Source organism: Pelodiscus sinensis, chromosome 6 (genome assembly GCF_052426305.1).
Source record: "Pelodiscus sinensis isolate ZL-2025 chromosome 6, ASM5242630v1, whole genome shotgun sequence".
NCBI classification, from domain to species: domain Eukaryota; kingdom Metazoa; phylum Chordata; order Testudines; family Trionychidae; genus Pelodiscus; species Pelodiscus sinensis.
Genome location: NC_143057.1, coordinates 65,097,283 through 65,124,528, shown reverse-complemented (window position 1 = coordinate 65,124,528; position 27,246 = coordinate 65,097,283). Strand labels below are relative to the sequence as shown.

Sequence of the window (27,246 nt, the reverse complement as noted above, 5' to 3'; positions counted from 1 at the left end):
TCTGTATATAGTGGAATCCACTTCAAGCCAGAGGTGCAGCTATTTCCCCAACAATCTTAGTTTGGGCACCTCTATATATGATAATAAAATCCAAGGGGGAAGCTTTAATCAGAAAGCTTTGAATTTGTAATTTAAGATATAAAAACAGTAATTGGATTGCAATATTAATATATACAATCAGATACGTTGTGATTGCACACCTCTGGGAAAGTTCTTTAGTTGGAGTCTGTAACCAAACTGACAGCCATCTCCTTGGTTCCTTTCTAGAATTTGTAAGGATTGATTATCTGCTGCATTAATCTGATTGTTTGACTAAATTGGTCCTAACTGAAATCCAATATGATTGTTTACGTGTTCACTTAAACTTAATATGATTTTGATTTGATGGCTTTCTTGCTTATTTTGGCAGCCTTTATTTCATTTAGTTACGATGTCAATTTTGTTTTTAAGAATTTTAATAAAATATATAATGAGGATACTGAGTCATATTTTTAAAATCAGCAACATGGGCCAGAAACTTTGAAAATCTAGGGGAACATTAGCCAGTCCATATATAATATATATATATATTATAACGTTATATATAATATTCCCTTAATATATCTGAGTCAGTCAACAAAGCATCTACCTCAATACTGGAATTTCAGGAGCAAGGTGTGTTCTCTTTCAGTTCTGCTGTCATGGATGGCAGTTACATGGACTAGACAGATAAAGTTGTTGCATCGTGGAAGGGACAGAATGTCTGTGGGTGATGGTTCTTTGAATATTGAAAGAACATGTTTACTTTTTCTTAGAGAATTTACATTAGCTGTCAAACCCAGGAAGTTCACAGAACTTCTCTAAATGGGGAAGGCAAAAAGGCATGTGCATGCGCACGTGCGCACACTTTCTTTCTTTTCCCAGGGTGGTGGGGGTGCTGAGAAGAGAAATGGTTATACAACCCTTGCAAAAGGGAGTGATTCAAAGGAGATTACAGAAGAATTAAATTCTGGAATTAGTGAGTGATTTAAAGTAAAGCTGGTTCCTTAGGATTTGTGTACCTAGGGTTCTCTGTTGGAAAACTCTCTATTGACTATCAATTCTTCAGGGTTAAGGTCTATATTTGTAATATGTACTTTGAGAGTTAATCACAACAGGGCCCTGATCCTTGACAGGAGTCTCTAGTAGCTTTCATAATAGAGAAAAATAAACTCCATGTATGTTTGTGGGTGAATAGCTTGGGGCAGTGAGTCATTGTAGATAATGAGATGGTGGAGTTAAGGCAGGTTAAAGGTCTCGGACTCGTATAAATTGGTTAAAGGTCTCAGACTATATATAAATAGTGAGCAGTAAATGACGATTTTGAAAGAGTTAGGAAAGAGAGAGAATAAAGTGTCTGCATGACAGGTGCCAGCAAGTTATTAGGCTGTCTTGAAGAAATAAAAAAACACAGGATATAAAATGGGATTGAAGAAACCTAGTCAATCCGGCTTGAAAGTTGTCTGGATTTTACTGCAAGCAGTTTTGCATTTTGAAGACATGGAAAGGAATAGCAGGAGGGATAAAGAAGCAGTGAAAGCTTTTTTCTAGAGTGTGTTTAGAAAAGGGTAGCAAAGAACAAGGTCATGTGTCTTTCAAATCATACCCCTATCATTGTAGTATCTAGGTATTACTGATTTACTGAGGGGGAATTAAAAGAGCTAAATGAGTATAATTTGGTCACACAATGAATACTGAGACATGATAATATGATAACAGTCTGCAAACATCTGAAAGTTGTAAATACCAAAGATGAAGAGGAATTATTTAAGTAGCTACATGTAGGTATGATTAATGGAATAAGGAAGGTAACATACAACTTGGCTATCTTCACAGTGAGATCAAGTAGAGGGTGCAATAATCTTCCAATGGTGAATGCCTCATTGCTTGGGTTATTTAAAACTAGACTGGAAAATACATTAACAAATGTATAAGTGAAAAATCCTACATCGCGGGGACTTAAATACTTAAATAGAGTTAGTGTCTATATAACCACACGCAAGACACAATATTTTGTTTCTCTCTTTTATTGCAACTCATCGCAAGGTCAAACCTTTCACGGAAAAATAGAAACTTACAAACTGTGTGAATTGTCTGTTGCACTCATAAAAAGACATTAAAGAGAAATGACTAAAGTTCTACACTAGATCTGCAATATCATTCACTGACTTTATTCTTAAAATATTGTTGCCATTTTGGAGTAGATAAAAAGCCCAGCTTAATACACATTCACATGTATTTATCACATTCCAAGCAAAACTCTACTTTATAATTTTTCCAGATAAATGTGTCAGCCTCATTTTGAAATGTCTAATAAGAAAATATTTAACAACTGTCACTGGAATTACTTTTTCCTGTTGTTTTCAAAAATTAATGCGGTGAGACTGGAATACAGTTTTGGCAGAATTGCATGGACATATTAAAAATGTTCTCCGGGTTATGTTGTATCAGTTCATCTGGCTTAGCAAAACACTTTGACAATAATGGCAACTCATCATCCAAAACGTGAGCAGTTGATATTTTGGATTAAAACAGCATAACCTTTAAAGAGCAAATATGCAGTGCTATATACCTCAAAGAATCATCCTTTAACCAAATTGCAACATTCTAAAGGTTAATGCAACTTCAAACTGAAGTTGCAATGTTCACTTGTCAACACTTGTCAAATTTAACTCTTGTGACACATATAGAAAATTAAATTTTTATGTATTCACTAAAGCTTTTTTCTGCATGTATTGCCTTATAAATCAGTTTTGGATTAAAAAACAGGTATACAATTGCCATCTGTAGTTGGAGGAAAAATATGAAAAGCATACGAGTAAAATGCTTAAAATATATAATTTAGAGGATGCCAGAAGAATTTTTCCTCCAGAGCAATTATTCTCTTCTAGAGTAAGGCCTTGATCCTGCAAAGTGATGCATGTAGTTGTACCCTTGCACCCACATGGAGTACCACTGAGTTCAGCTATGGCACAGCCTTGGCTTGCAAGTACATTAGCAACCACACACTACAATGGGGAAAATCAGTATTGTGACTTTTATGTATTAGATTTTCCTTTTTTTTTTTTGAAATTTCAGAATTTGGTAACATGACAGCTCCGTGAAAGGAAACAAGTTCATTCAGAAAGTTTAATTAAAAAAATGAAATAATATCACTGTTTCATATAAACATGGCCTTATATCTTATTTCCCTTATAGCTGGTGTCTTCTATGCAGCATTTGACCTCATTAGTTACTTATGGTAAAATAAAGCGCTGTTAGCTCACCTATTACAAAAATGGCAAGGTGCAAAAACTGAGAAATCTATACATCTCCTACATGACTAAGGAAAAATCACTTCTGCTGTTCTACAACATAAAACAAGTAAGATTGTCTACTACCATTCAATAGTTACCATCATTTATTAAGGTTTCCATTCAAAAATGAATTTCAAAATAATGATTTTGTGTAATTAGAAGAAAATCACAACTATTTGTGGATTCTTATATTACCATGCATCCTAAAACATATGGGTGGTGTCAGTCTAGGTAATCATATGGATTAAGTTTAGCTCCCAGTTTCAGCAGAGACCTATGCTGATCAGTTACACTGATACTAGCACTGAGTTACTACTTACAAACTAAACGAAACACGCATGACTGAGGCAAAGGAACAGAACAAAAGAAAACAGGCTTAATATCAAATATAACTCAAGCCATCCACAGAACTAGGAATCCACTTCAGGAAATCAGCCAAAGGATTTTACATTGTGTTTATGCATACAAAAAGATACAATGCATTTCTAAAGATTTGTTTTCAACATTCGTACATAGTTTTACAGTACATCAAAGTCAGTGTATAGTTAACTCCATTTTACTGTAACTAGTGTAAACTCACAATTATATTGCATCATGAAAGGTTATGAGCCCTCTTCTATGTCTTTGGGGATTTGCAGATTTTTAAGACAACAATTAATATTCAGAACAGTTACATGAGTCTAGCTACAATTAGAGAGTCCAGTTTCTGTTCCAAAATTTCCAGGAGGGACACAAGACCCCTTTAAAAACATTAATTTTAAAACTTTAAAATAAAATAAACCTATTTAGAATGGACTCTTAAACATATATTTCACAAAAAGCAAAATGAGATTTAAAAACATAAAAGGTTTAAAATATTCCTGCCACACAGTAGAGCCACAATCTGCTGTCCCCATTAGACCTGCTGAATGCATCAGTTGAACTGTAATATCATATAGGATGTTAGGAGGCAGTAGACATACTGGGTGTCCAGCCCATTTGATAAGCCCGTTCCAAGGTCCTCTTGCAATCCTGCAGTACAGTACTGAAGGTTATGTGTGGATATTGCTGCACTAGCTGTTCCACTGTTGCTTCATTCACCTACAAGCAAAGAAAAGACACTAACTCACACAAAGCAAATAAAACATGCAACCTAATATGGACGACAAGAAACATATCAATGTTTGGATTCCCAAATAGGAAGCTACATGACTCATCCTGCAAGTTTTCTTTATGCAGGAAGGGCTTTCAGCACTGGACCCTTAGTTATATTCATGAAATTCAAATTATAAACCAAGTATTATTTTTTATGACAAAAATAAAAAAAGCATGGCTTTGTCATGGCAAAAAAATGCAAGCCATACATTAATACCATTGTTGGTAGTGAAAAAGCATAAGGAAAGTCAAACACAAATCTTTTCTTTTCAAATAAAACAAATCAAAACCTTCTAAGATCCCATGTGCCACTAGCTTGGACAGTAAGGGGAGGCAAAATAGCAAAGAATCAAAGATTAGTTCTCAAGTACCCTGGCTAGAGTGACAAACACCTTCATTAAGAGTCTTTTCACAGACAAGTAACCATTCAAACTCTACCAGAAAGACAGAAAGCTTACCAAGTGCAAGATTTTCCTGGTGACAGAAAAATGAAAAATGGACAGTAAGTGTTCAGAAGAGAAATAAAAACAACTTTGGGCATGATTCTGGTACCCTGACAAGTAGTAACTCCTCAACTAGCACTATTGAAATGGATTACCTCATAGGGAGATAATGTGAATAAGAGTAAGGGAATCTGTTAATGAAGAGCATAAAAATCATCTGATTACATAAGGCGCAAACCATTTTTATTGAACATGAACATCATCTTGTAATACGGGTCAGCACTTCCAAAGGTTAAAGAGTCCTCAAAAATATAAGCGCCCACAGCTCTACATATATCTCTGGTGGCAGCTTCTGCTTTTTGCCTTTCAGTGTGAAGGTAACACAGAACTAAGGTCCATGGTGAGGCAGTCTGAAATGGTATGAATCAATAATTAAAATGTACAAGACTGGCAGGTCAGGGATGTCCCCGCTAGACCTTAACCATCAAAGATACCACCTTTATTCTTGATTAGACAAGGCAATCAGACAGGCCTAATTAAACCTAACACCTTTACAATTGCAGTGCTGTGAGGGGATTAATTTGTCAATTATTTTTAAGCTGATTGCAGTTCATATCACAGAAGTAGACAGCTTCCTTCATCCTTTAGATAAATAAAAGATTAACCTAAGAACCACAACTTTTAGGTAGCTTTCTCTGAAATCTTTATTGAACACTTCGGCATTTTTAAATGCATCAATATTTCATTTAAATATGGAGCAGCCTACACTGGCAGGATATACCAGTTATACAATTACCCACTTTTCTCTTCTAGTATCCAACAATCTAGGCAAAAATGATGTTTCTTATCATCACTGAAATCCTTCTCGGAATATTTAAAGCATAATGACTACAGCATCTAATCATATTCCTCCCCCCCTTCCAAATCCAAAGAACTATACCGGGGACAGTACAGACCGAACAGGGATTGCACTCTCTGTCAGGGATAAATGAAGAGTTTCATCTCCAGTTTTTCTGCTTTGATAATAGAAACACTCAATCTTCATTGGAAGATTCATCTATTGAAGGCTGACATGGATAGAAAAGTGGTTCAACTTCTCTTCCATAAACACAGAAAAAATGGAAGCCCTGTACTCTTGGTAAACTATCATGTAAAAGTAATAACTGTGGGTGCTGAAAAACAAGAAGCATCTTTTAATAAATCCCAATTAAATGAAAGGTAGCACAAGACCTTCAAAATATTCAATGCTCACAGGTGAATACAAACTTTTAAACTAACAGCAACATTCAGCAGAAATGCTTCTAGGAAGTAGAGCCCGTATAAGTGTGTTTGTTAAGATTTTGTTCTTTTTAGAACAGTCAACAGAGCCTTTTACTTCCGCTAATACCTTTCAGATTTTCTGCAGAGAGCCAAGATAAAGTTACAGAATCTATCATGTTATTATCTCTCACCTCCCTCTCTGGAATACTAAACCCACATTACCAGATTAAAACCCCCAAATTATATTACAGTTAATAGCCGGAATGAAGACGATTAGAAAGGCAAGTCAGCCATTTTGATGTTCCTAGATGGGTACCAAGGAAGCAGAGTTTACATTCATCCATTAAGCTTTCTTTAAAATGTGTGGATCTTATTGTGCTCGCTCACAAGGTAGTTGGGGTTTCTTACGAGATGTCATTGTTAAGGTTTAAATGGCAATGCATATAATTGTACAAATAGATTTCAATGTGATAGAAAACAGACACATTCAAATTAGACAGTTGGAATATGTAACCACAAACTGGAGGGGTATCCATCTTTTTATGTCTCCCTATCAATGTTTTTCTGGAAAACATACTTTATCAAAAACAAATTATTGGGCTAATTACAGGCGTAACTCAGTGAAAAATAATGTTTATGATACACAGATCAGATTAGATGATGTAACTGTTTCTTCCAGCATTAAAAATCAATGAATCTCTAAAAAAACACTTAGCTCTTAAGTCATTAATGACATATGTATTTTTACAGGCAGTTATGTTTGCTGGCTTTTTTTTTTTTTTTTGCCACAATATAGGAATCTACTCTACAGTTGAGAGAGTTTGTAAGCAAGTGTGCGAGTCTGTCTGTCCATTTGTTTGTTCAAGAAGTCTTCCTAAATGGTAAGAGCAAGGGCCACGATAGTTAGTATGCAGCTTCCTCTTATCATAACTTAAAGCAAGAGAGAGGTAGGGTGTGTGTGTGTGTGTGTGTGTGTGTGTGTGTGTGTGTGTGTGTGTGTGTGTGTGTGTGTGTGTGTGTGTGTGTGTGTGTGTGTGTGTGTGTGTGTGTGTGTGTGTGTGTGGCTTCACCACACTCCCAATTCATATGGGGACACATAAAACCATACAAAAAAGAGACAGAATCACCAGGAAGGTGAGAGGGGCTGGCTGGGGTGTGCTCCACCTCTTTTGGGATTGCCCCAGCCCTGAGCCTCCCACCACAGATACCCTTTAGGGAGAGCAGATTTGTATGGGAACATTGCTGGCTGTTCCTCTTTGTCAAGGAATCAAGGGTAAAGTGCACAGTTTGCTCCATGCCTCACTGTCTGGAGAGCGCAGGGGGCAGATGAACCTAGACTAGGGGACATGTACCCTTCCCCGGCTGTGTCCACGAGAGCTTCAGTTGCTGTGGAGTGATGCTTCTTATCTGGCCCCAAGCTGCAGCAGCAACAAAGTTAGGATAGTTCTGTATCCTGAACCCCCTCATCCCTGCCCTACCTCAGAGCAATGACTTAAATGAAGAAAAACAAAAATTAATTGAGTTAAGGACCTTGGCAATGGTGGGTAAATCTAGTATCTTATAAGCAGAAGAAAGACACACAAGCTTGTTAGCAACTGTGGTTACCAAATGGGCCGAGAACACCTTAACAGGACCACTTGGGAGGGAGTGAAACTGAAGGCTAACCAAATGTACAGTCTACGGAATACACAGTTGTTGAAGATAATGGAGCCAAGGGGCATGCTGAAGCACAAAAGGTCTCAGCATGTAGTTGGCCTACAAGATAAAGCTGAGCATGTAGGGGATAGACAAAAATACTATGAAAGAAAGAACAAGTAGTAAATAACCAATCTTTCCATGAAATATGCATAAAAATTGTTAGACACACTAGTTTCCAGGGCTGTCAAGAGGATTTCTAGACATTTGTTTTAAGGTCATTTGAAAATCTTAATTTTATTACTCAGATTCTACATATCACTCATTAGTTGCTGCAGTTAAGTTTTATCTTATTTCTTGTAAGAAACCACTTTGTGCGTGAAAACTGGCACACTTACTCTTATGCCAGAGGAGAATTTTTCCCCAAGTTTCATGATAAATTATGATTGTTTATGTAGTTAAATGTTTGGCTGTTAAACACTTTTCAAATTCATGTTAATAAAAATAATCATAAACATTTCAAATTTATATTACACAAATGAATCTAATTAACATTTCAGTAAAAATGGTAAAGAAAATTCCACATATTATAAAAACCAACGTAAGTTCTAGGATGAGAAAAAACTATTTGAAAAATAAGGCCTTAGTCTATTCTCTCTGAAACCAAATGGAAATCTTGCTGTTTCTCACCAGAAAAACTCAGACCAAATCAGATACTAAATCATCAGCAGTGGTAAAGGTTCAATGTCATACTCAAAGAACATTGTCCAAAAGGAGGTAATAGCTAAATCAGAAAAATATCAGTAATTTGGTCCGTGTCATCAGGTCCTGTAATGTAAAGATTAAGATACCAACAAGTATTTTCATCACTAACACCATAAAAAAATAAGCGTCTGTATCTTTTATAAGATGCAATTTGTTTGGAAATAGAAACCCCCTTCCAGCCTGCATGATACTGGACACTGAGGGAAAAACAGGAATGTTGACATCTTCATGTTAAATTAAATATTTTTTTCTCCAACCAATTTTCATTAATCTCCATCAATTGAAATGTCAAAAGAAAGGCTACTAGCTGAAGCTAAATCAATTAGATTATCTAATACATTATCATTTATTTGTATTTCATTAGCACATACAATGTAAGAGGTGTGATCTACACGTAAGGAAAACACAGTCTTTGCTCCTAAAATCAAGATCAGTGATTTGATAGGCCATTAACAGCAGAAAATGAGGGTTAAAAGCACAAAAGAACTTAAGAAATGAATAGTAAATTCAGGCAGATCCTTCCCATACAGGTCTCAAAGAAAATCCAAAAGCTGCACATCGTTAGATTTTCAGTAATTCTCAAAAGTGTGTCAGGTTTTTTTTTTTTTTTTGGAATGCTTCAGGCAGTGTTCTATACTGGACTCCAGAGAGAGTTTTAATACTATATTCTTTAACTTCTATATCAGGGAATTTTTTCTATTTTTTTATCCCCTGCTGTCTCCATATTGCCCTCAAGAAAAAGTGAGTCAAATAGATCATATTTATATCCAAGAGAATCAATTTTGATTTAAGCCCCTTCTCCAGTGAAATGAGAAGCTGCAGTTGAAATATAATCAACTGAATCTAAAAGATTTTCAGTGAGACAGTGAGCAACATTTGCCAAGAGCGAGCGGTAGTGGGGATAGTGACAAGACCATCTATACCACGTTAGTGTCAAACCTATAACCTCTGTGCAGGGATAAGCCCTGGGATGATTTGTGATGGTTTGTGGGGGACCCTAGGGAAAGTGGTGCGGGGAGGTTTGGGGTGGGCAGGAAGCCCCGTCTTCTGGGGGTTGTGCCGTCCCGCCCTCATACACCCCTGCTGTTGGGGGGGATCTCATAGGGGGTAGCTCCTTAGGTGTTTCAGAGGGGAGGGAGGCGGCACCTCTCAAGGGCTCAAGCACTCCTTCTCATTCTCTGTTTTGTGTGTTTCTTTGTCTCCTTCTGCAGGTGGTAAGGACCATCAACTACATCCTGGGTCATCCGCCTGGAAGACCTGAACCTGATCCTTACAGGATTTGCCACCCTGGGGTTCCCCAACTGCAGGGGAGCAATTGATGGAACCCACATCTCAATCCGCTCACCACATCACCGTGCAGCCCATTACATCAACCACCAGGGCTATTTCTTGATGGTGCTGCAGGCCCTGGTCGACCACCATGGACAGTTTACTGACATTTTCATCGGGTGGTCAGGCAGGGTGCATGACGCCCATGTATTTAGAAACTCCAGTCCCTACCAGAAGCTGGAGGCGGGCACATTCTTCCCCCAGCACAACTTTGGGGTTGAGGACATGCAGATGCCACTGTGCATCGTGGGGCACACGGCCTACCTCCTCATGCCGTGGCTTATGAAGCTGTACACTCACCACCTGGACCCCAGCAGGGACCAATTCAATGCCCACCTCCTGACCTTCCTCGATGTGGGGGGCCACAACATTCCTGAGGTGGTCTCCACGAGTTGTGTCCTCCACAACACTGTGGAGAGGAAGGGGGATGTCTTCCTACCAGGGTGGGGGGCAGAGACTGGCTGGGAATGGAGCAGCCTTTCAGCAGCTGCGCACAGCTGCCATCCGCCAGGCCTATCAGTTGGGGGTGTGCATCTGGGAGGCCCTGATGGAGAATATCTCTCAATGACCCCAGTAACTCTTCCCAGGGCTTCCCCACTAGGGGCCTGTGCCTTGCTCCACTATCCCTTTCCCACCACAACCCCTCCCTTCCCTGAACTCTCAATAAACACACCTGTCTTGATTTGAACAAAATAAACGTTGTTTTTTCTTTTAATAAAATAACCTGGGGAGGAAAGGGGCTGAGAACCTGCAGCAGGAGGGAAGAGGGCGGCTCAGGGATGGGATTGGTGTGCGGTGTGGCTGGAAGTGCCACCTTGGGTACGGGGACCTCGTTGAACTTGGGGTTGGGTGGGGCCTGGGACAACAGGGAGGTGGGCAAGAGGCGGGAGCTGGAGTGGGGTCAGGAATGGCGAGGGGGGCAGGAGGCATAGACAGGAAGAGGAGGCATGGGCATAGCATGGGGAGCAAGGGGTGGGGGAATGGGCATAGCAGGGACAAGAGTTGGGTATGCCATCATTTCATGGATGATGGCACACACGTTTTTGTCCTGCCACACAAGCTGGTCCTACATGTGGTTTCACCACTCGGCGTCCTCCTGGACCCTCTGGGTTTGTTGTATGTAGTGTAGGATGGCCATGTGCTGCCTCATGAGGTCCTCCTGGATCCTCATGCACTTGCAGCTCCCTTGGGGTTGGGCGGATGCCTTGGCTGGTGGTGACTGCCCATCTATGACGGCTGATCCAGTTGTGAAGAATAAAGAGGGAGAGGAGATCAGTTATCCATACAGACACTGTCCCTGAGGCCGTGCCCTCCTCTGTGAGCTGCAACCAACAGCCCTCAGGCCACAGGATGGGGAGGTCCCAGGAGCAAGGCCATGTGTAGCCTGCACAGCGGGCCCTGCCTCACAGGGGCCGCGAGGTGCCCAGGGGACCACACTTCCTGCTTCCCCTCCCCCGTCTCATGGACAAGCAGGGATAGTGGGATCCCATGGGTGGGAGAGGGGCCTGGAGCAATCTGGCCTTCCCTAGGGCCTGCACACACATCTGCGCCTAGAAGTGCTGTCTGTGGGAGAGGTTGGTGCCTCACGTGGGTGGGCATGCCTGTGTGTCATGTGCAGCACTCCTCAGTCTGTATGGGGTCATGGGTGTGCCCTTGTGCACAGCCTGCTTCCAGTATTGGCGGATGGTGGGAGGGCATTCTCCCCAGGGGCCAAGTGATGATCTCACCCAATTCTCTACACCCGCCTCATGTGTGTGTAAAACTAAGAGAACCTGCCTGATAGTCCTTCCCTGTTCTCAGAGGATGTCTGCGACATGTCCAGGCCCTGGGGTACCGGCTTGAGGGTGATGGTGACCGTATTGGCCATGTCTTCCTCCTCCTGCAGCTGCTTGCTGTTTGTCCTCCTCCTCCAGGAATTCTGGGCTGGCAACAATGGGCCTCTCAAGCCCCAAGTCCACCACCATGGGTGGGGAAAGGGCTTTACCATCTCCCAGGATTTGGTGGAGCTGCTGGAAGTAGGGGCAGGAGTGGGGTTCTGCCCCAGAGTGACTGCTACGCTTTCTGGCCCTCGTGTAGCCCTGTTGGAGCTCCTTCATCTTACTCCGGACCTGTTCCAATGACCAGGGGGGTGTCCCCTCTTGGCCAGAGCCTTAACCATCTGGCCATAGATGTCCATATTTCTTCACTGGGGGCAGAGATCCTGCAGGAACTCCTCCTCCCCCCCACAATTCGAGGAGGGACAGGATCTGCACCCTGGACCAGGAGGGTGCATGGCATTTGCTGCCCCTGGCTGGGTCCTAGGAGCCCTGGTGGTGCTCCCTGTGAGAGTCAGAAGGGTCTTAGAGGGCTTGGGGCTGGTCCATAGCTCAGAATTTGCGTGGCAGGGAGAGCCGCGTGGTCAGGTGCAGCTCTCAAGACTGGCTTCCTCCCACAAAGCTTGTCCTGGGTGCCTGCAGCTTAAGAGCTGCCAGCAGACAGGAACTATAGATAGAGTTCTGATTACTTTGGATGGAGTTGCCACCAGGGCACCTGTTATTTCCTGGAGGCCACTTCTTTCGAAAAAACACCCTCTTGTGCTTCCACATACGTCTTTTTCTGAAAAAGCATGTTGAGAAAAAGGCTTCTTCCTCACAGAAAGAAGTTTACCGCTGTCAGAAAATCCCCTCTGTTTCTTTGCTTTCTGTCAAAAGAATGCATTAGCAGTATGGATGTAAGTTTAGTTTTCCTGGAAAAACGCTGAATTATAGACATACCCACAGTGGGGGAGCACTGATGTTAGGAGCTCTTCCCTTTCAGGTTTCATCTCCCATTGGCTCCAGTGTCAGGTCACCAGCAGATTAGACATATTTACAGTCATCTAATTCGACTGAATACCTTTTTTTTTTTCCAAAGTAGTATTTACCTACCTAAATTTTATAATGTTCTTAAGCTCTATTTAATACCTAGAGCTCAGGAAAACAGAATTTACACTATAAATATCCAGTGGATCAATTCTTTTAAAATATTTCTTTTTTGTAAGTAATTTTGAGCTATTTTAACAGGTGAACATTAGCATCAAACAATACAATATCATGAAAAAGAAAATGTATTTTTTTTTTTTAGAGATCACTACTGTATGCATTGCAAATAGACTGGGTCCAAAAGGGTCCTGCTACATACTGTAAAGTTTTGGTTACTTCAGAGGCTTCTTTTTGTTTTGAGACCATCAGGGTATATGGTAAATGCAGCTTTCTCTCTGCATGCTCAATGGTATAGTATGGAAACCCACTTTTCCATGTTGTGACTTAGAGGGAAGTTTGTCTTTATACCAGGGCTAGATATATGCCATAAAGCCACACTAAAAGTATAGAAAAAGCTTTGATTATTGAATCATGAACTAGCTTTTGTTAGACATATTTCACACACCCACAACCTCTCCCATGTATTAAAGATGGAATCCAAAATTCAGAGCAAATGGAGTTATGGAGTAGTTAAGTTTATTCACTCATTTTCTCTCTTTTCCAGCTTTAGTTTATTGTTTCCTCAATTCAATGTTTTTTAAAGTATATTTAATAACAAATGTTTGATTTTTTTTCCCCTAGCTAATAGTCGAATGACTAACATTCTCAAGTGGCTCAATTATAACTGTTGCCTATAGCCACAACAAAATGAAAGATTTCTGGAATCGTTTTGTGTGAAGTGCTATGCATTTGATCAGTTAAGGCAGATACATTCCACAGAGTTTAAAATACTGCCCTAATGCCCAAAAGCAGAACCTTTGCTTAGGACTACTTTAATAATAAAATAACAGCATTAACTATATTAGTACAACATTCTACAGTCTGAAAAAATTCCCTAATGGTTTACACAAAGAATGAATTTTGGTTAAATGATGTATTTCTTTTTCAAAATCAATATGGTAGTAAGTTGATGATTGACGCAATTGACAAATCCTGTCTCCTCTAAAATACTGATGTAACATGACTTTCATGACAATCAGACCACTTAATTTTGTAGTGCAAAGACCATAGCAATTTATTTCCCAGTTATGTTTGGATAGGAAAAGGAGAGAGGGATAGAAACTATGTATAAACATGTCTGATATTTTTGTGCTCTAAAATGAAACAAATGAATTACACAAATCCCATAATAATTAGCTCAAGCACATTTTGAGGCTTCAGAAAATGAACTGACATCATGAAACTCCTACTGAGAAGCTGCAGCAAATTTACTTTTGGAATATGTGTCTCCTTTTTCCTATTTTTTTTCAGCTCAGACAGAGATGCACAACCCTTCAGGGACAAAGGCTTTGTTGAGAAGTTGCTCATGCATGTGGATGCTATTGCCTCAAACAATCACTGTGGTCTCTTGGAGAGGAGAATGGTTATTCCAAATTAACAAAATAATCAATTTCAGTTTTCGGTAGTGTACATAGCTCCCAAAGCTCACTGTGCTAACCATTATCTCCTATGTCTCCTGCCATATCAAGTATTATATTTCCATAAATTATAAAGATGTTTCATTCTCAAATCTTAAGGAACATTAGGAGCCCTTTCCTTTTGTCATTTTGTAAGAGAAGTCTTTGGTTGTTCGTTTTTGTATTTTTAAAACATAGTAACTAATTGCTTCTAAACATAGATTGTACCGCACTTGAGAGTAAAAATCTTGAAAATATTATAGAAAGTACTCCATAGACTGTTTTGTTCTTATTTAGAAAAGTCTCAGAGGAATAACTGTGTTAGTCTGTATCTTCAAAAAAAAAAAAAAAAAAAAAAAAAAGAGGAGTCCTGTGGCACCTCAGAGACTAACAGATGTATTGGGCATAAGCTTTTGTGGATAAAACCTACTTCATGAGATGAACTGGAATTATTTAGAAAACTATTTCATAAGAGATGACTGTCAAATAAAACAATAGTATTTATTTATAAATGAAAGACCTTCTTTCAACCTCCTTGAAATTTTCATACTGATAATAATAGTGGTGGCCACTTTGCTTTATGAAAAACTATAGATTATCAAAGGTATCTCCTCTGTTTCGTCAGCACATCACTATAACACTTAATACATTGGGAGACATTTTAAAGTAAGTGGAAACATCATTTAAAAACTTCACAGTTAACATACACAATTGAAAAGTTACCAGGACAATACTTTTAGGAAGTATTCTCTTACTTTTTGTGTTCCATACATAATATTGGTTAGATTATATTGACGTTTCCCTCCCCAGTGGCTTGATCCTGCAAACACTTAGGTTATGTCTAGACTGAAAGCTTCTTTCGGAAGAAGCTTTTCTGGAAGGGATCTTCCATAAAAACTTTTTTCGAAAGACAGCATCTACACAGCAAAAGCGATATGCTTTTTTGAAAGATAGTGTCCACGTTGACTGGATGCTCTCTCGCATTTCAGTTGGATGGAGTGGCCAACAGGGTACCAGTGCTTTTTCCTGGAGGCCTCTTCTTTCGAAAAAACACTTTCTTCCGTGTCCACACATGCCTTTTTCTGAAAAAGATTTATCGGAAAAAGGCATCTTCCTCATAGAAAGAGGTTTACCGGTGTCGGAAAAAACCCTGTTTTCTTTTGACTTTCTGTCGAAAGAATGGAATAGCAGGGTGGACGTAAGTGTAGTTTTTTCTGGAAAAATGGCTGAAAAATGGAAAAAAGAGTCATACTCTTATCAATAGGATTTAGGCCTGATCACATTGACATGAATGATCTTTCTGATGGCTGAAATGAAAACTGGATCAGGCCCTTGGTTTTTACTAAAGTAAGTAGATGAGTGACTTGTGCATGCCCCTGTAGTAAGTGTTTGAAGGACTGAGTCCTTACTGTATCCCACTGTTGAACTTTACTGTCTAAAATCTGACCATGTTTTGGAAATGAAACAGTTAAACTAAAGACACAATAGCATACAGTTAGCTTAAATTCTCTTTCCTTGCATTTTAGCACACACTTTCACTCATGCATTTAATGGGTAAGCTATTCCAGTTAGCTAACAAAAAAAAAAAGAACCATGTATTGCTGTGTCTTTTAAAATGCTCATATTGAAAATCAAAAGGCAAAATGAATACTTAAAAAGACAGTGGAGTCTTTATCAAGGGAGGGAGGATTGCTGTAATTTCATTCTAATAGGGCTCATTGGTCTTATGCATCTGATATCTTCATTATTCATATTACCTCACCCACCCTGTCGCTCTCATTATTCATAAACAGATATATCAATGAAAGCTCCTACATTTTATGTTACTTCAATAATAGAGAATCTTCTTAAATATGCAGTAATGTCATTTGAACAAATTACAGTGATTTAGGGGGAGAATAAGTGCTACAGACTTTTTTTTAAATGTGGGAAAAAAACAGATTTTGCAGTTTTCAAGATCAAACCATAATTTCAATCCTCAAAATGATTTTTATAGAGTGGAAGTAATTTATCAGGGATTTTGATCTCTTTCCAGTTAGCTTCTATTACCTGTTTTAAATGGCAAGACCAATTGCCATGCTAATTGTATTAAATTAAGCCATGGCCTTATATTCTTGTAGTTGTTATTATTGATTAATATATGGTTTGGCCGGGATAAACATCTAGCACCTGAGATCCTATCTTCCTTCCACTCAGTTCATTTTCAAGCAACCTGGATAAATAGTAACAGACCATGCATAAAAGACTGAAAAATGTTGTGCCCACCATGCTTAATAATATATACAAAAGCAGGACATTTTTTATGCATTGAGGCATCAACCTTGTTCACAAGCTGTTTCTTTACAAATCATATTCTTTATGAAAAACACACAGGTGGTGCACTCTCATCACATAAAGGATTTTCATTTCAAATGTGACTTATTACCTAACTATATTTAAAAAAAAACCCACTGTCTTAGCAGACTTTTTCACTTTTAGCACTCATCTTGATCTTTTTTGCTTCTTGTAATTTCAGAAAAAGTTTTTCTTCTGTCATTTGTTCTGATTGGCACTTTATATATCCTAAAAGTATTGATGGAAAATATATTTTGCAGAAGATCTCAGAAAGTCTCTGGTATAAGTTTCATGGTCTCAGAAATATTGTGTTGCAAAGCAACTTAAATTTCTTAAAAACAAAAAGCTTGGAAAGAGCCAAGGCTATGGGGAATTTAATGAATGAAATTGGTGCACTCTGTCCATTTAACTTCACTTCAGTATCAGACTGGAGGTACTAAGTCAGGGGTGGACAAGACATCCTCTATGGGCTGGATCCAACTCACCAAGCCAGTGGATCCAGCCTGTGGCCTCCCTGCCGCTCCCCTACCTCCAGGTCAATCAGAGCCTGGGGGCAGGGATAGCGCACAAAGTCTCCTCTCCCCACCAGGGGCACATGGTTCTCTCTAGCTGCTGTGCATCCCTGGCAGGGTGGGGACAAGGGCAGGGGGCAATGACTTCATGTGCTCCCCCGCCCTAAGCCCTGATTGGCCTGGGGGCAGAGGGAGCACATGAAGTCTCCTCACGCTGTGGCAACTAGAGAGAACTGCCAGCTGTTTTAAAACAGCTAGCGATTCTCTCTAGGCATTGGGGGTGGGGGAAAAAGACTTCATGCACTCCCTCACCCCCAGGCCAATCAGGGTCTGTAGGTGGGGAGCACGAGCTCCTGCCCCCATCCCTCCCACCGAAGGCCTCGCCCATTCTGGGGTGGCCTGGGGCCACTTCAGAAATTTGTGAAGTGGCTCTCTTTTAAAAATTACTGTCCGCCTCTGAACTAAGCCCTGTCACTATTATTGGGGGCAGGTTTTCAAATGCCAATTCTGTATTTTTTCAATAAATGCTAGTGTTAAAATGCAGCAAACATTTCTGACAGCCATTTCAAATAACACCAGAAGACTTCACAAAGAATCCCGAGTTGTGAAAAGCTGTGGTAGGAAACTCACAGCCTCTGAGTGAAGGTTATTATGACCGATAGTCCAACTAACCAAACTGTCAATCAGGAAAATTAATGTCATTTTCATTTAATATTTCCTAGCTATCATTCAAGAGCTTTTCAGGAAAGGTAGGATTCAGATTGCCATAATACAAACCATGATAAGGGTGTTAGAAGAAAATTATTAAAAAATGAGTCCCATCACTAAATGGGTTAATTTAACGATACCCAGTTTGTGAGATTTATCTTAGTTTGAATCCTGTTGGTGGTTTTTTTGTTTTTTGTTTTTAAGAAGTGGAATAACTACTTTGTAGGAAATCTACTGTGTCAGCTCATAGACAATTCAGGGGTACAAATTTAAATATCATGTTTGCAAAAAGTAAACTAGAAAGCTGAAGACTTTGCATACATCCCTGACATAGTTATACGCTGCTAGAAATTGCAAGTAAGGAGTGCCAATCTAAAGGTTAATGTCTGGCTCAAATCCTAAACAGTAAGGCTATGTCTACACTCACGGCTTCTTGCGCAAGTATGGCCGTTCTTGTGCAAGAATCCGCAGAGCGTCTACACTGTCTGCCCTTTCTTGCTCAAGGAAATTTCCAGTATGGCGTGATAAGAAAGGGCTTCTTGCGCAAGAGCTATGCTCTTTTTTGACAGGTGTAAGCCATCTTGTGCAGGAGCTCTTGCGTAAGAGGGCAGTGTGGATGCTAGGCAGGGATTTCTTGCGCAAGAAAGCCCTATGACTAAAATGGCCGTTGGAGCTTTCTTGCACAAGAGAGCATCCACACTGCCATGGAAGCTTTTGCGCAAAAGCACAGCGCGCACATGGCAGTGTGGACATTTTCTTGCGCAAGACTTCTTGCGCAAGAAACCGCGAGTGCAGACATAGCCTGAGTGTTGGGGTCTGAAAACCTTATTTGTTACAATGTGCCAGAAAATATATTTGGAAATCACATGACTGAAATGCCAAAGCAGCATAGAGCTGCTGGGATAGCATTACAAACAACTGGATATTAAGGCCCTAAAACTGACATACCCTCAAAATGCACACATCAAAGGAGACTTTCTAATGAAGTTTCTTTGTAATGATTCACAAACAAAACTGGACTTTGAATAAAAAAAAAACATGTTCAAAGAGGATACGTAATGCTGACACTAAAGAATTATCATAGTTTCCTATCCCCCCTCTAACGGTATGTCCACACTACAGCACTATTTCAAATTTACTTAATTCAAAATAGTTAATTCGAATTAAGCTAATTCGAAATAACACATCCACACAAAAACTATTTCGAAATAGCGTTTTGCTATTTCGAAATAGCGCATCCACACTGAGTGGACCCTGAACCGACATTTAGGCTGGCTGGAACCAGTGCTGGCAGGGCATCAGGTTAGGACTTAGTGTGTGGGGCTGTTGCCTGATGCTAACTGAGCTCTGTGCTTACAGGGACCCAACCTCCACCCCAGACAGACAGTTCTCAGGGTTCCCGCTTGCTTGTCTACCTCGATGAGGGACAGCAAAGCAGTCCTGTCTTGGAGTGCCCTGAGTGCCCGCACTTGGGACCTCACAGCACTTGGCCACATGGAGCCAGAGCTGCCCCTGGGCACACTGGTGCATCTCGTGGGGTCATAGCCATCAGCCCAGCTGCACTTGCTGCAGGCTGCCATCCAGGGGGTCCATTGGGGGGGCTGTCAGGATCCAGGAGGCCCTGTTGGAGAGCGTCCACCACAAGGAGCCCTGAGAACCACCCCGGTCCTCCCCACTGGAGGCTCGTGCCCCATTCCTCCCTCACATCCTTCCACTTACCCTTTTCTAGTCCCCCTTCCTGATGTCAAATAAAAGACACATATGTTCAAAAATAGAAACTGGGTTTATTGAACAAAACTGGGGGGGAGGGATGAACCTCTGGGGAGACAGGGAAAAGGAGGTAGGAGAAGAGAAGAGAGAGGGTGGGAGAGGGGAGGGGGAAACCTGGGAGGAGGGAGCTGGAAGGGGAAGAAGGGGGAGGGGAAGCTCATGTCTCAGGGTTGGGGGTCTTGCTGGATCAACTTGATTTTCATACAAACCTGCTCCTGGGTTCGCATGTGGTCTTTGGAGGCCAGGCTGGCAGCTATCCTGCCATAGACGGCTGCATTCTTCCATCTAGTGCGGAGCTCATGGACGTTGGGGGCATCCCCCCCAAACCTGAATAAGGTCCATGATCTCCACCCTGGACCAGGAAGGCGCCCGCCTTCTCCAGCACCTGTCAGGTTCCTGGGAGCTGACAGACTGCTCCTGGGGAGCGGTGGAGGGCTGGCTGCCAGTGACTTGCGGGCTGATGTTTTGGGGCCATTGGGTCAGGTGCCCCGGTGGCCACGGCTTGCTCTGTGCAGGCTTGGAGCTGGCATAGGCACTGTGGCCAGAGTCTACCCTTTTAATGGCTCTGAGGCTGGGGGAGAGGAAAGTAAGTTTTCCTGGTTGTGCCCAGAATGGACACCAGGGCTCCCTGTGAAGGACTTTAATTCAAAAGAGTGGTTTGCATGTATAGAAGCTATTAAAGTTAATTCAAAATAACAGCTGTTAATTCAAATTAACTTTGTAGTGTAGATAGACCCTAATAGATTAAGAGCACAAAATAACATGGACTGACTTATAATATTGAAATATACAATGAAGGACTGTTAATGGTAAGATTAAGGCAGGACTGGGCAGAAAGTGATCTGTGAACTGGATCAATTCATTGAGGTTACTCCTGGCTAGCTACCAGATACTTGGTTTACTTCAGTGTCCACAGGTACAGCTACTCACAGCCTCCAGTGGCAGCAATTTGCCGCTCCCAGTCAATGGGAGCTGTAGGAAGCAGCGGCCTGGCCTGCACTGCTACCTGCAGCTCCCATTGGCTGTGAACAGCAAACCGTGGCCATGGGGAGCTGAGACCAGCAGTAGCTGAATATGCTCAGGTAAACAAAGCTCTGTTGGCTCACTTGAGGCTAATCCTGATGAACCATGTCTGGCCACTTATCACCCACCCCTGGATTGAGAGTTTGGATGGCTATATTTTTAATAATTTGTCTTTTTGTATAGTGAATGAGTGGATGAAATAACTCTTGTACCAAGTCCTTGCTGGTATAAATATGGCTCTTCCAATACAGCTTCTTCCCGACTTACGAACTGGTTACGGACCAAGCAATTAGTTGTAACTCGGTTTGTTCATAAATTGGACCCCATAGAGTTACATGCAACTGCGCTGTGCATAAGCGCGGATCGCATTCGTAACTCAGGGTCTGCCATTTATGACAGCTTCAGTCGTAACTGCGAATGGTCGTAAGTCAACCATTGGCAACTCGGGGACTGGCTATACTTCTTTTACATGGAAATTGTTCAGCTGTTTAATATGTTTTTGCTGACACAAAAATAATGTATTGGAAGCTGTATTTTGTAATGATAAACTCACATTTTTATGGGTAGATCCTGGGCAGAGTAACAACAACAACAACATGTTGTATGCATGTTCTTCAGGGGAACTCCACAGAGGCAGAGGGAATGGAATTCACTACTAGATAACATAGGTGTGCTGGGGACTGCAATGCAGTCCATATATGAACTAAGGAGGTTAAAGACTAATTGACTACCCCCCCCCCCACCCCGCTTGCTGCCTCTATCAGATAGAGGCAGCAAAGGGGAGGGAAAAGGGGGTACTTCAGAGGGGCAGCACCACACAGCTGAGTCTAGGCTTAGCTGTGCAGTGCTGCCTCTTTGAAACGTGGAGGCAGCATTTCAAAGTGGTGCTGTGGAGCCTGGGGTCAGCTGGGGACTCCCCAGCTGATCCTGGTCTCTGCGGCATTTCCGTGGAACCTGGGATTAGCTGGAGAATCACCAAGTAACCCCGAGTTCTGGGAAAATATTGCATAGAACCTGGGGTCAGCTGGAGAGTCCAGCTGACCCAGGCTCCACGCAGCATTTCAAATCAGTAGTGCAGCATGAAGCCTGGGATCAGCAAGGGACTCTGAGTCCCCTGCTGATCCCGGGCTCCATGCTGCACTGTGGCTTTGAAATACACAAGAGCTCCCGGTGGCCCTGGGCTCCACACAGAGTTCTGCATTCCTCCTTTGAAATGTACAAGAGCCCCAGAGGGAAATGCCTATCGACTAGTCAACTAGTTAATTAACCGATATTTAAAATGCTTGTTATGAGCACCACTGCTGCCTTGGGCTGGAATTGTGGCCACAGCTCCATTCTATCTCCTATGTGTGTGTATATATGGGGGAGAGGCATAAATCACTGGAACCTCCTAAATGTTGCCCCTAAAATCCACATATTGACCCTCCCTCCCTGTTCCCTCTCTAGGACTGGCACAGAGCTCTTCTTAATGGCATGCAGGAGGTGCAGATCTCTCTGCCCTCTTATAGCCACTCTGTCCACAGAAAGGCTATGGGGAGCTGAAGTTGTCCTTGTGTGAATCCCTTTACACCTGGGAGAACACCATCTTATTTCTGTCTTGAATTTATTACGCTCAAACTTTTATATTGTTAAATAATAAAACAACATGTGGTGAATGACTTAGGAGCCTAAATTACATTTTCAATAGATATTTAAACACTTAGCATTCATCAGGTTTTTAGTAGTGCTGGTGGAAGGGGAGTAAGGCATTTCTTCAGGTGTTTAAGTGTCTAACACTCAAAGGCATTCAAGTGATCAACTTCTGTGGGAGTTTGGTGCCTAAATATCTTTAAAAATCCAGTTATCAGGAGCTTTTTTCTCACTGAAAGTCAATGAGATTTAGGTATCAAGCTGCACAGATCATGTTTGAAAATGAGATTCTCGTACTTAAGTAATTTAGGTGCTTTTAAAATCTTTACCTTCATCTTTCAACTGTACAAGCCAATTAGATGTAAACATCATAGTTTGTCAGGAATGCTGTACCTTCCTCCCTCACCACCACTGGTAAAAACTTGAAGAAATTCCTATTTCTAGTATTTACTAATATATCTAGTTATCTGTATCAGGTTGTAATGGGTAACAACAGTTCCCTTAATATAATGATCTTTCTAGAGAAATGTTTGTCTGCTGAATATTTTTATATTACATTGAACATCTTTTTTGTGAGACCAAGCAAAAACCAAGAACTGTACAGCAAAAATTACTGGTATTTTTAAAAGGACTTAGGTTTTATCTTCGTGGCATTGGGCCTTATTCTTTAATTATCTGATTAATTAAAAAGCTGGTGTTTAGAAGATTGGGTTTAAAATGTGACAATATGTTACCAACAAAAAAACCTAAATAGCCTTCCTCATTACAAGCATATAATGTCAAGATTGATATTTCTCATGAGCACTGTGAAAATAATGACATTTATTTTAAAGCAGTGAATATTTTGCTCCTGAGCTGTGCATGTTGGAGGCAGGCACACAGGAACAAAAAGGTCATAGCATTGGCAGTTTGATGAGAAATGAATTAATTTGATTATTTTCATGGTGTGGATCAATAACACTCTGGCTGAGACCCATTGCCCAAAGGCAGTTAGATAATCAATGGAATCAGACACAGCATGCCTTTACCCAGCCCTGCAGCCTCTCTGATCTTTTCTGGGAGAATGCTTGAGGCCTGTGTAATTCTAATTTATGTCAATTGCATATCAAAGAAATTCCAAGGAGATTTGGTCAGAGGGTATTTTAGTGGTAACCATTTACAATCTATGTTTATATGTTCCTTGTGCAACTTTATGTTTAAATGCCTCTTTGTTGAATGCATAGAATTTCCTAGAAAACCATAACATACAGTAGCTACCTGGTATTAACGTAACATTCATTGATTTGGCAGTTGGAAGGCTGGGCAGAAGGGGCACGTTTTCTCACCTCCCCAAGACTGAAAGCTCATATTATGTAAAGACACAGATTCCAATCAGACAGACATACAAATAAATACTTCTCCAAGTGCCAAGAATTTGCTTTAATGATGTCCCAGATTCCCGGATGTTGGCATTTTCAACCTAAATGAGCTGTCACTGGAAAAAATTAGTTCTGCACAAAGCTGGAAAAAAAGTGAAGCAAATTTTGTTCTGTAGTGTCTTTATTCAATTGCTGTGGGAAAGGGGTTGCCATCTTATACTGGCTAATTTCACATTGCCTTTCAATATGTGAAATTCAGAGATAATGCTTCTAATATTCTTAGTTCACTCCTTCTGAAGCTGCTACTTTTCTTTCCACTAAGGCTCCATAAGGAAGTAAAATGGTCCACAGTGGTACTCTAGGACACACAATGTATGCCGTACACAATTAATTCATTTCCCAGAAAGATTTAGTTACCCAATATTTTTTAATTAATCCTGAATGCTGTTTTTCCATCTGTCCTGCAGCTTTCTCAGACAAGATTTGTATTCCTTGCAGCTCAGCTGCCTTCCCAAATGTTGCACAATCTTTTTGAAATAAACTAAGAAAATATAAACCATCAGTTACAGAAATACAGACTATGAAGTATATGTGATTTAACTGATGTTTGTTGTATTAAACTTGTTTTCTGCATCAAGGTCATTGATTGACTATAGTGGTTTAAGACCGGATAAGCATATTGCTCTTAATAGATCCCTGTTGATTGTACAAGCAGTTTTAACTAATCCACAAAATAAATATATGTAAAATTGATCAGGTGGTTCAGGGTCAGCTTTAATTCCCAAGGTCAAGAAATCCTTTGAACAGTTTCTAAGTACATAATCTTAGCCCAATTCATCAAAGGCAACTCACACACTGTTTTCTTCTATTGGCTCTAACAAAACACTAAAGTTTAGGAGATTAAGTAGAGTCAACTTCAAAACCCAGAGCAATTCTTCTAACATGCTTATCCTCCCCTAAATCTGGAAAACTACAAAAGCTGAGGCTGTGTGATGCTATTTCAAACTTTACAGTTGAGCTGGAATTTTGTAATCATTGCTGGTTGAAATACTTTCCCTCGTTGCTTTCCAGTGAATTCATAGCATAGATGTCACACACCGATTGTTTCATGATAAAAAAGTACCCAAAGGGTACTACCCAAACCCAAAGGGCTGTGCTTGTTTCATGAGAGGATTCACAAGCTGAACTTTGATTTACAAGGGGCTGAAAGAGAAACAGTCCCTGGCTGTTCACTATGAGATTTGAAATCAGAGGTCTCAAACTTCCAAGAACTCATGGTTATCTCCTCCCTGGTTCCATGGCCTCTAGGAAACTCTACTCTTAACTGAAACTTCTTTGAGAATGGGATGAAAAGGATTATGTGAGGGAAAGGAAATGAGGAAAGGAGAGTGGATGTTGGTGGGAGGTTCAATGGTTTAACAGATGTGCAAACAACCTCTGCCCATATTCACTAAACTTTTTTGAGTGTGAAAAGAGCAGACTGTACTTAAGGCAGCCTGATGGGTAACACTGAGGCAACAAGTTCTCCAACAATTGTGCTTAAGATGCATACGCCAGTAATGGAATGAACATGTTCAATCAATTGAAGAAGAAAGATATCTTTATAGAAAAAACGAGTCTGTCTCTCACATTCCAAACCTATATACTCATGTGCCTATACCCGTTTTACACCAAAGCTGCTTACCTTATCGCATCTCATCAGCCCTAAATATCTGAGAGACTTGCTGCTTTGTGCAATTTGAGTAGCTCCCTGGTCTGTAATTTCTTTACACCATCCAACATCCACTGTCTCTATTGTCATGCTGTATCGTCCAATAGCTATGAGAGCTGTAAAAATATGAAAGATAAAGTAAGAACATAAGAACATAAGAATGGCCATACTGGGCCAGACCAAAGGTACATCCAGCCCAGTACCCTGTCTGCCAAAAATGGCGAATACCAGGTGTCCCAGAGGGAGTGAATCGAACAAGTAATGATCAAGTGATCTCTCTCCTGCCATCCATCTCCACCCTCTGACAAACAGAGGCTAGGGACATCACTCCTTATCCATACTGGCTAATAGCCATTTATGGACTTAACCTCCATGGATTGATCTAGTTCTCTTTTAAACCCTGTTATAGTCCTAGCCTTCACAACCTCCTCAGGCAAGGAGTTCCACAGATTGACTATGCGCTGTGTGAAGAACAACTTCCTTTTACTTGTTTTAAACCTGCTGCCCATTAGTTTCATTTGGTGGCCCCTGGTTCTTTTATTATGGGAACAAGTAAATAACTTTTCCTTATTCACTTTCTCTACACCAGTCATGATTTTATATACCTCTATCATATCCCCCCTTAGTCTCCTCTTTTCCAAACTGAAAAATCCTAGTCTCTTTAATCTCTCCTCAAAGTACAGACGTTAATAGCAGAGACAGAGCAACTAAGCTAAATACACACATACACAAACTTGAAATAATGCAAGTGGAACTAAACTTCTCCTAGAGCATTTTTCATAATTTTTCCTGGGAGCTAAGCTTAAAATAGAAATACACTGTTTAGCACATAGCTTTCTCTACTTATTTGCATAATGTTTTCCTTTTGATAAACATCCTGTACATTGTCAAGGGATATGACATTATCTACATTAGTACTTCACAACTACATAACCCGAATATTTCCAAATTAGGAATTAAAAACATGGATTTAATACTTAAAAGTGTAGGCTAGTAAAAGAAAGAAAAAGTGTTATGGTGAATTATGTACAATTAATTAGAACTCTTTCCCTGAATTATTTACAGAAAACAAGTAATGCAATGTTAAAATGATCAGAGTGACTGGATTCAGCTTCAGTTACTCGAGTGTCTCTCCTCTAAACCACAAACAAACAAACTTACTGCTATATGTATTATATATTGTCCAAGAGCAACAAGAAATATTATTCCACTAGATAAGACATTAGATGTTTCTAGAGATCTGTTAGCAGAATTGTATACTGTATGGACTCCTTCAATCGATTTTCTGAAGGATCAATCAATCTGTGAAATAACTACAGAATAAAACACAATTCCATGTGACTCTCCTGTGAGAACAACAGTGATTATATTCCTTTTATGAACAAATACTCTGCTGTAGGGTTGCCAAACTCATAAACCAGTATTATAGAAATATTCAGAGAATAATAGGGTATTTTATGACTTTCAAAACAAATAATATTTTTTAAAAATTGCAGATAGCAGACGTTGTTCAATATGCATCAAATTTCCTATAACAATATACTCAACTCTCTACCACTGGTGCTTTTCATAGCCTGTACTGATACTGTAATAACACCACCTTACTGAACCTCACTGTTGCCTTGTCACTGACAATTTTTCAATAAAAATAAGAATTTTTGTGAGAAGATTGTTATTCATACCCTGTCTCAGATTAACTAATGACTTCTGCTTGTTTCTAAATATAGATCCTTTTTTAAACTTAATACAAAATCATATAGTAATAGCTATGGTATTTTGGAGAAGGAATTGCAGTTGTGGCCAAAACTGTGAAGTAACTTCCTTGCTGAACCTCCTATAGGCATATCAGCTTCTCACATAAAATCTTCTCAATGAAGAATGTTTTTATTTACCAAACTCTACAAATGTTGCTGCATATTTTCCCT

General features: G+C 40.3%; 1 protein-coding gene across 3 annotated transcripts in view; it reads right to left on the bottom strand.

The window, feature by feature from the left end:
• Positions 1–1,480: 1,480 nt before the first annotated feature.
• The window catches only part of FBXL17 (F-box and leucine rich repeat protein 17), a 403,072-nt gene continuing 377,306 nt past the window's right edge, over positions 1,481–27,246 (bottom strand). The window contains exons 8-9 of one of the 3 annotated variants that reach the window (XM_089779302.1): positions 25,295–25,437; positions 1,481–4,394 (exon numbers count right to left, since the gene is read on the bottom strand). In XM_089779302.1, coding sequence (XP_089635428.1) covers positions 4,257–4,394; positions 25,295–25,437 — 281 coding nt within the window. In that variant the 3' untranslated portion in view covers positions 1,481–4,256. The remainder of the gene's footprint in view (positions 4,395–25,294; positions 25,438–27,246) is intronic. The other 2 variants (XM_089779301.1, XM_075932049.2) reach the window with 2 other exon arrangements.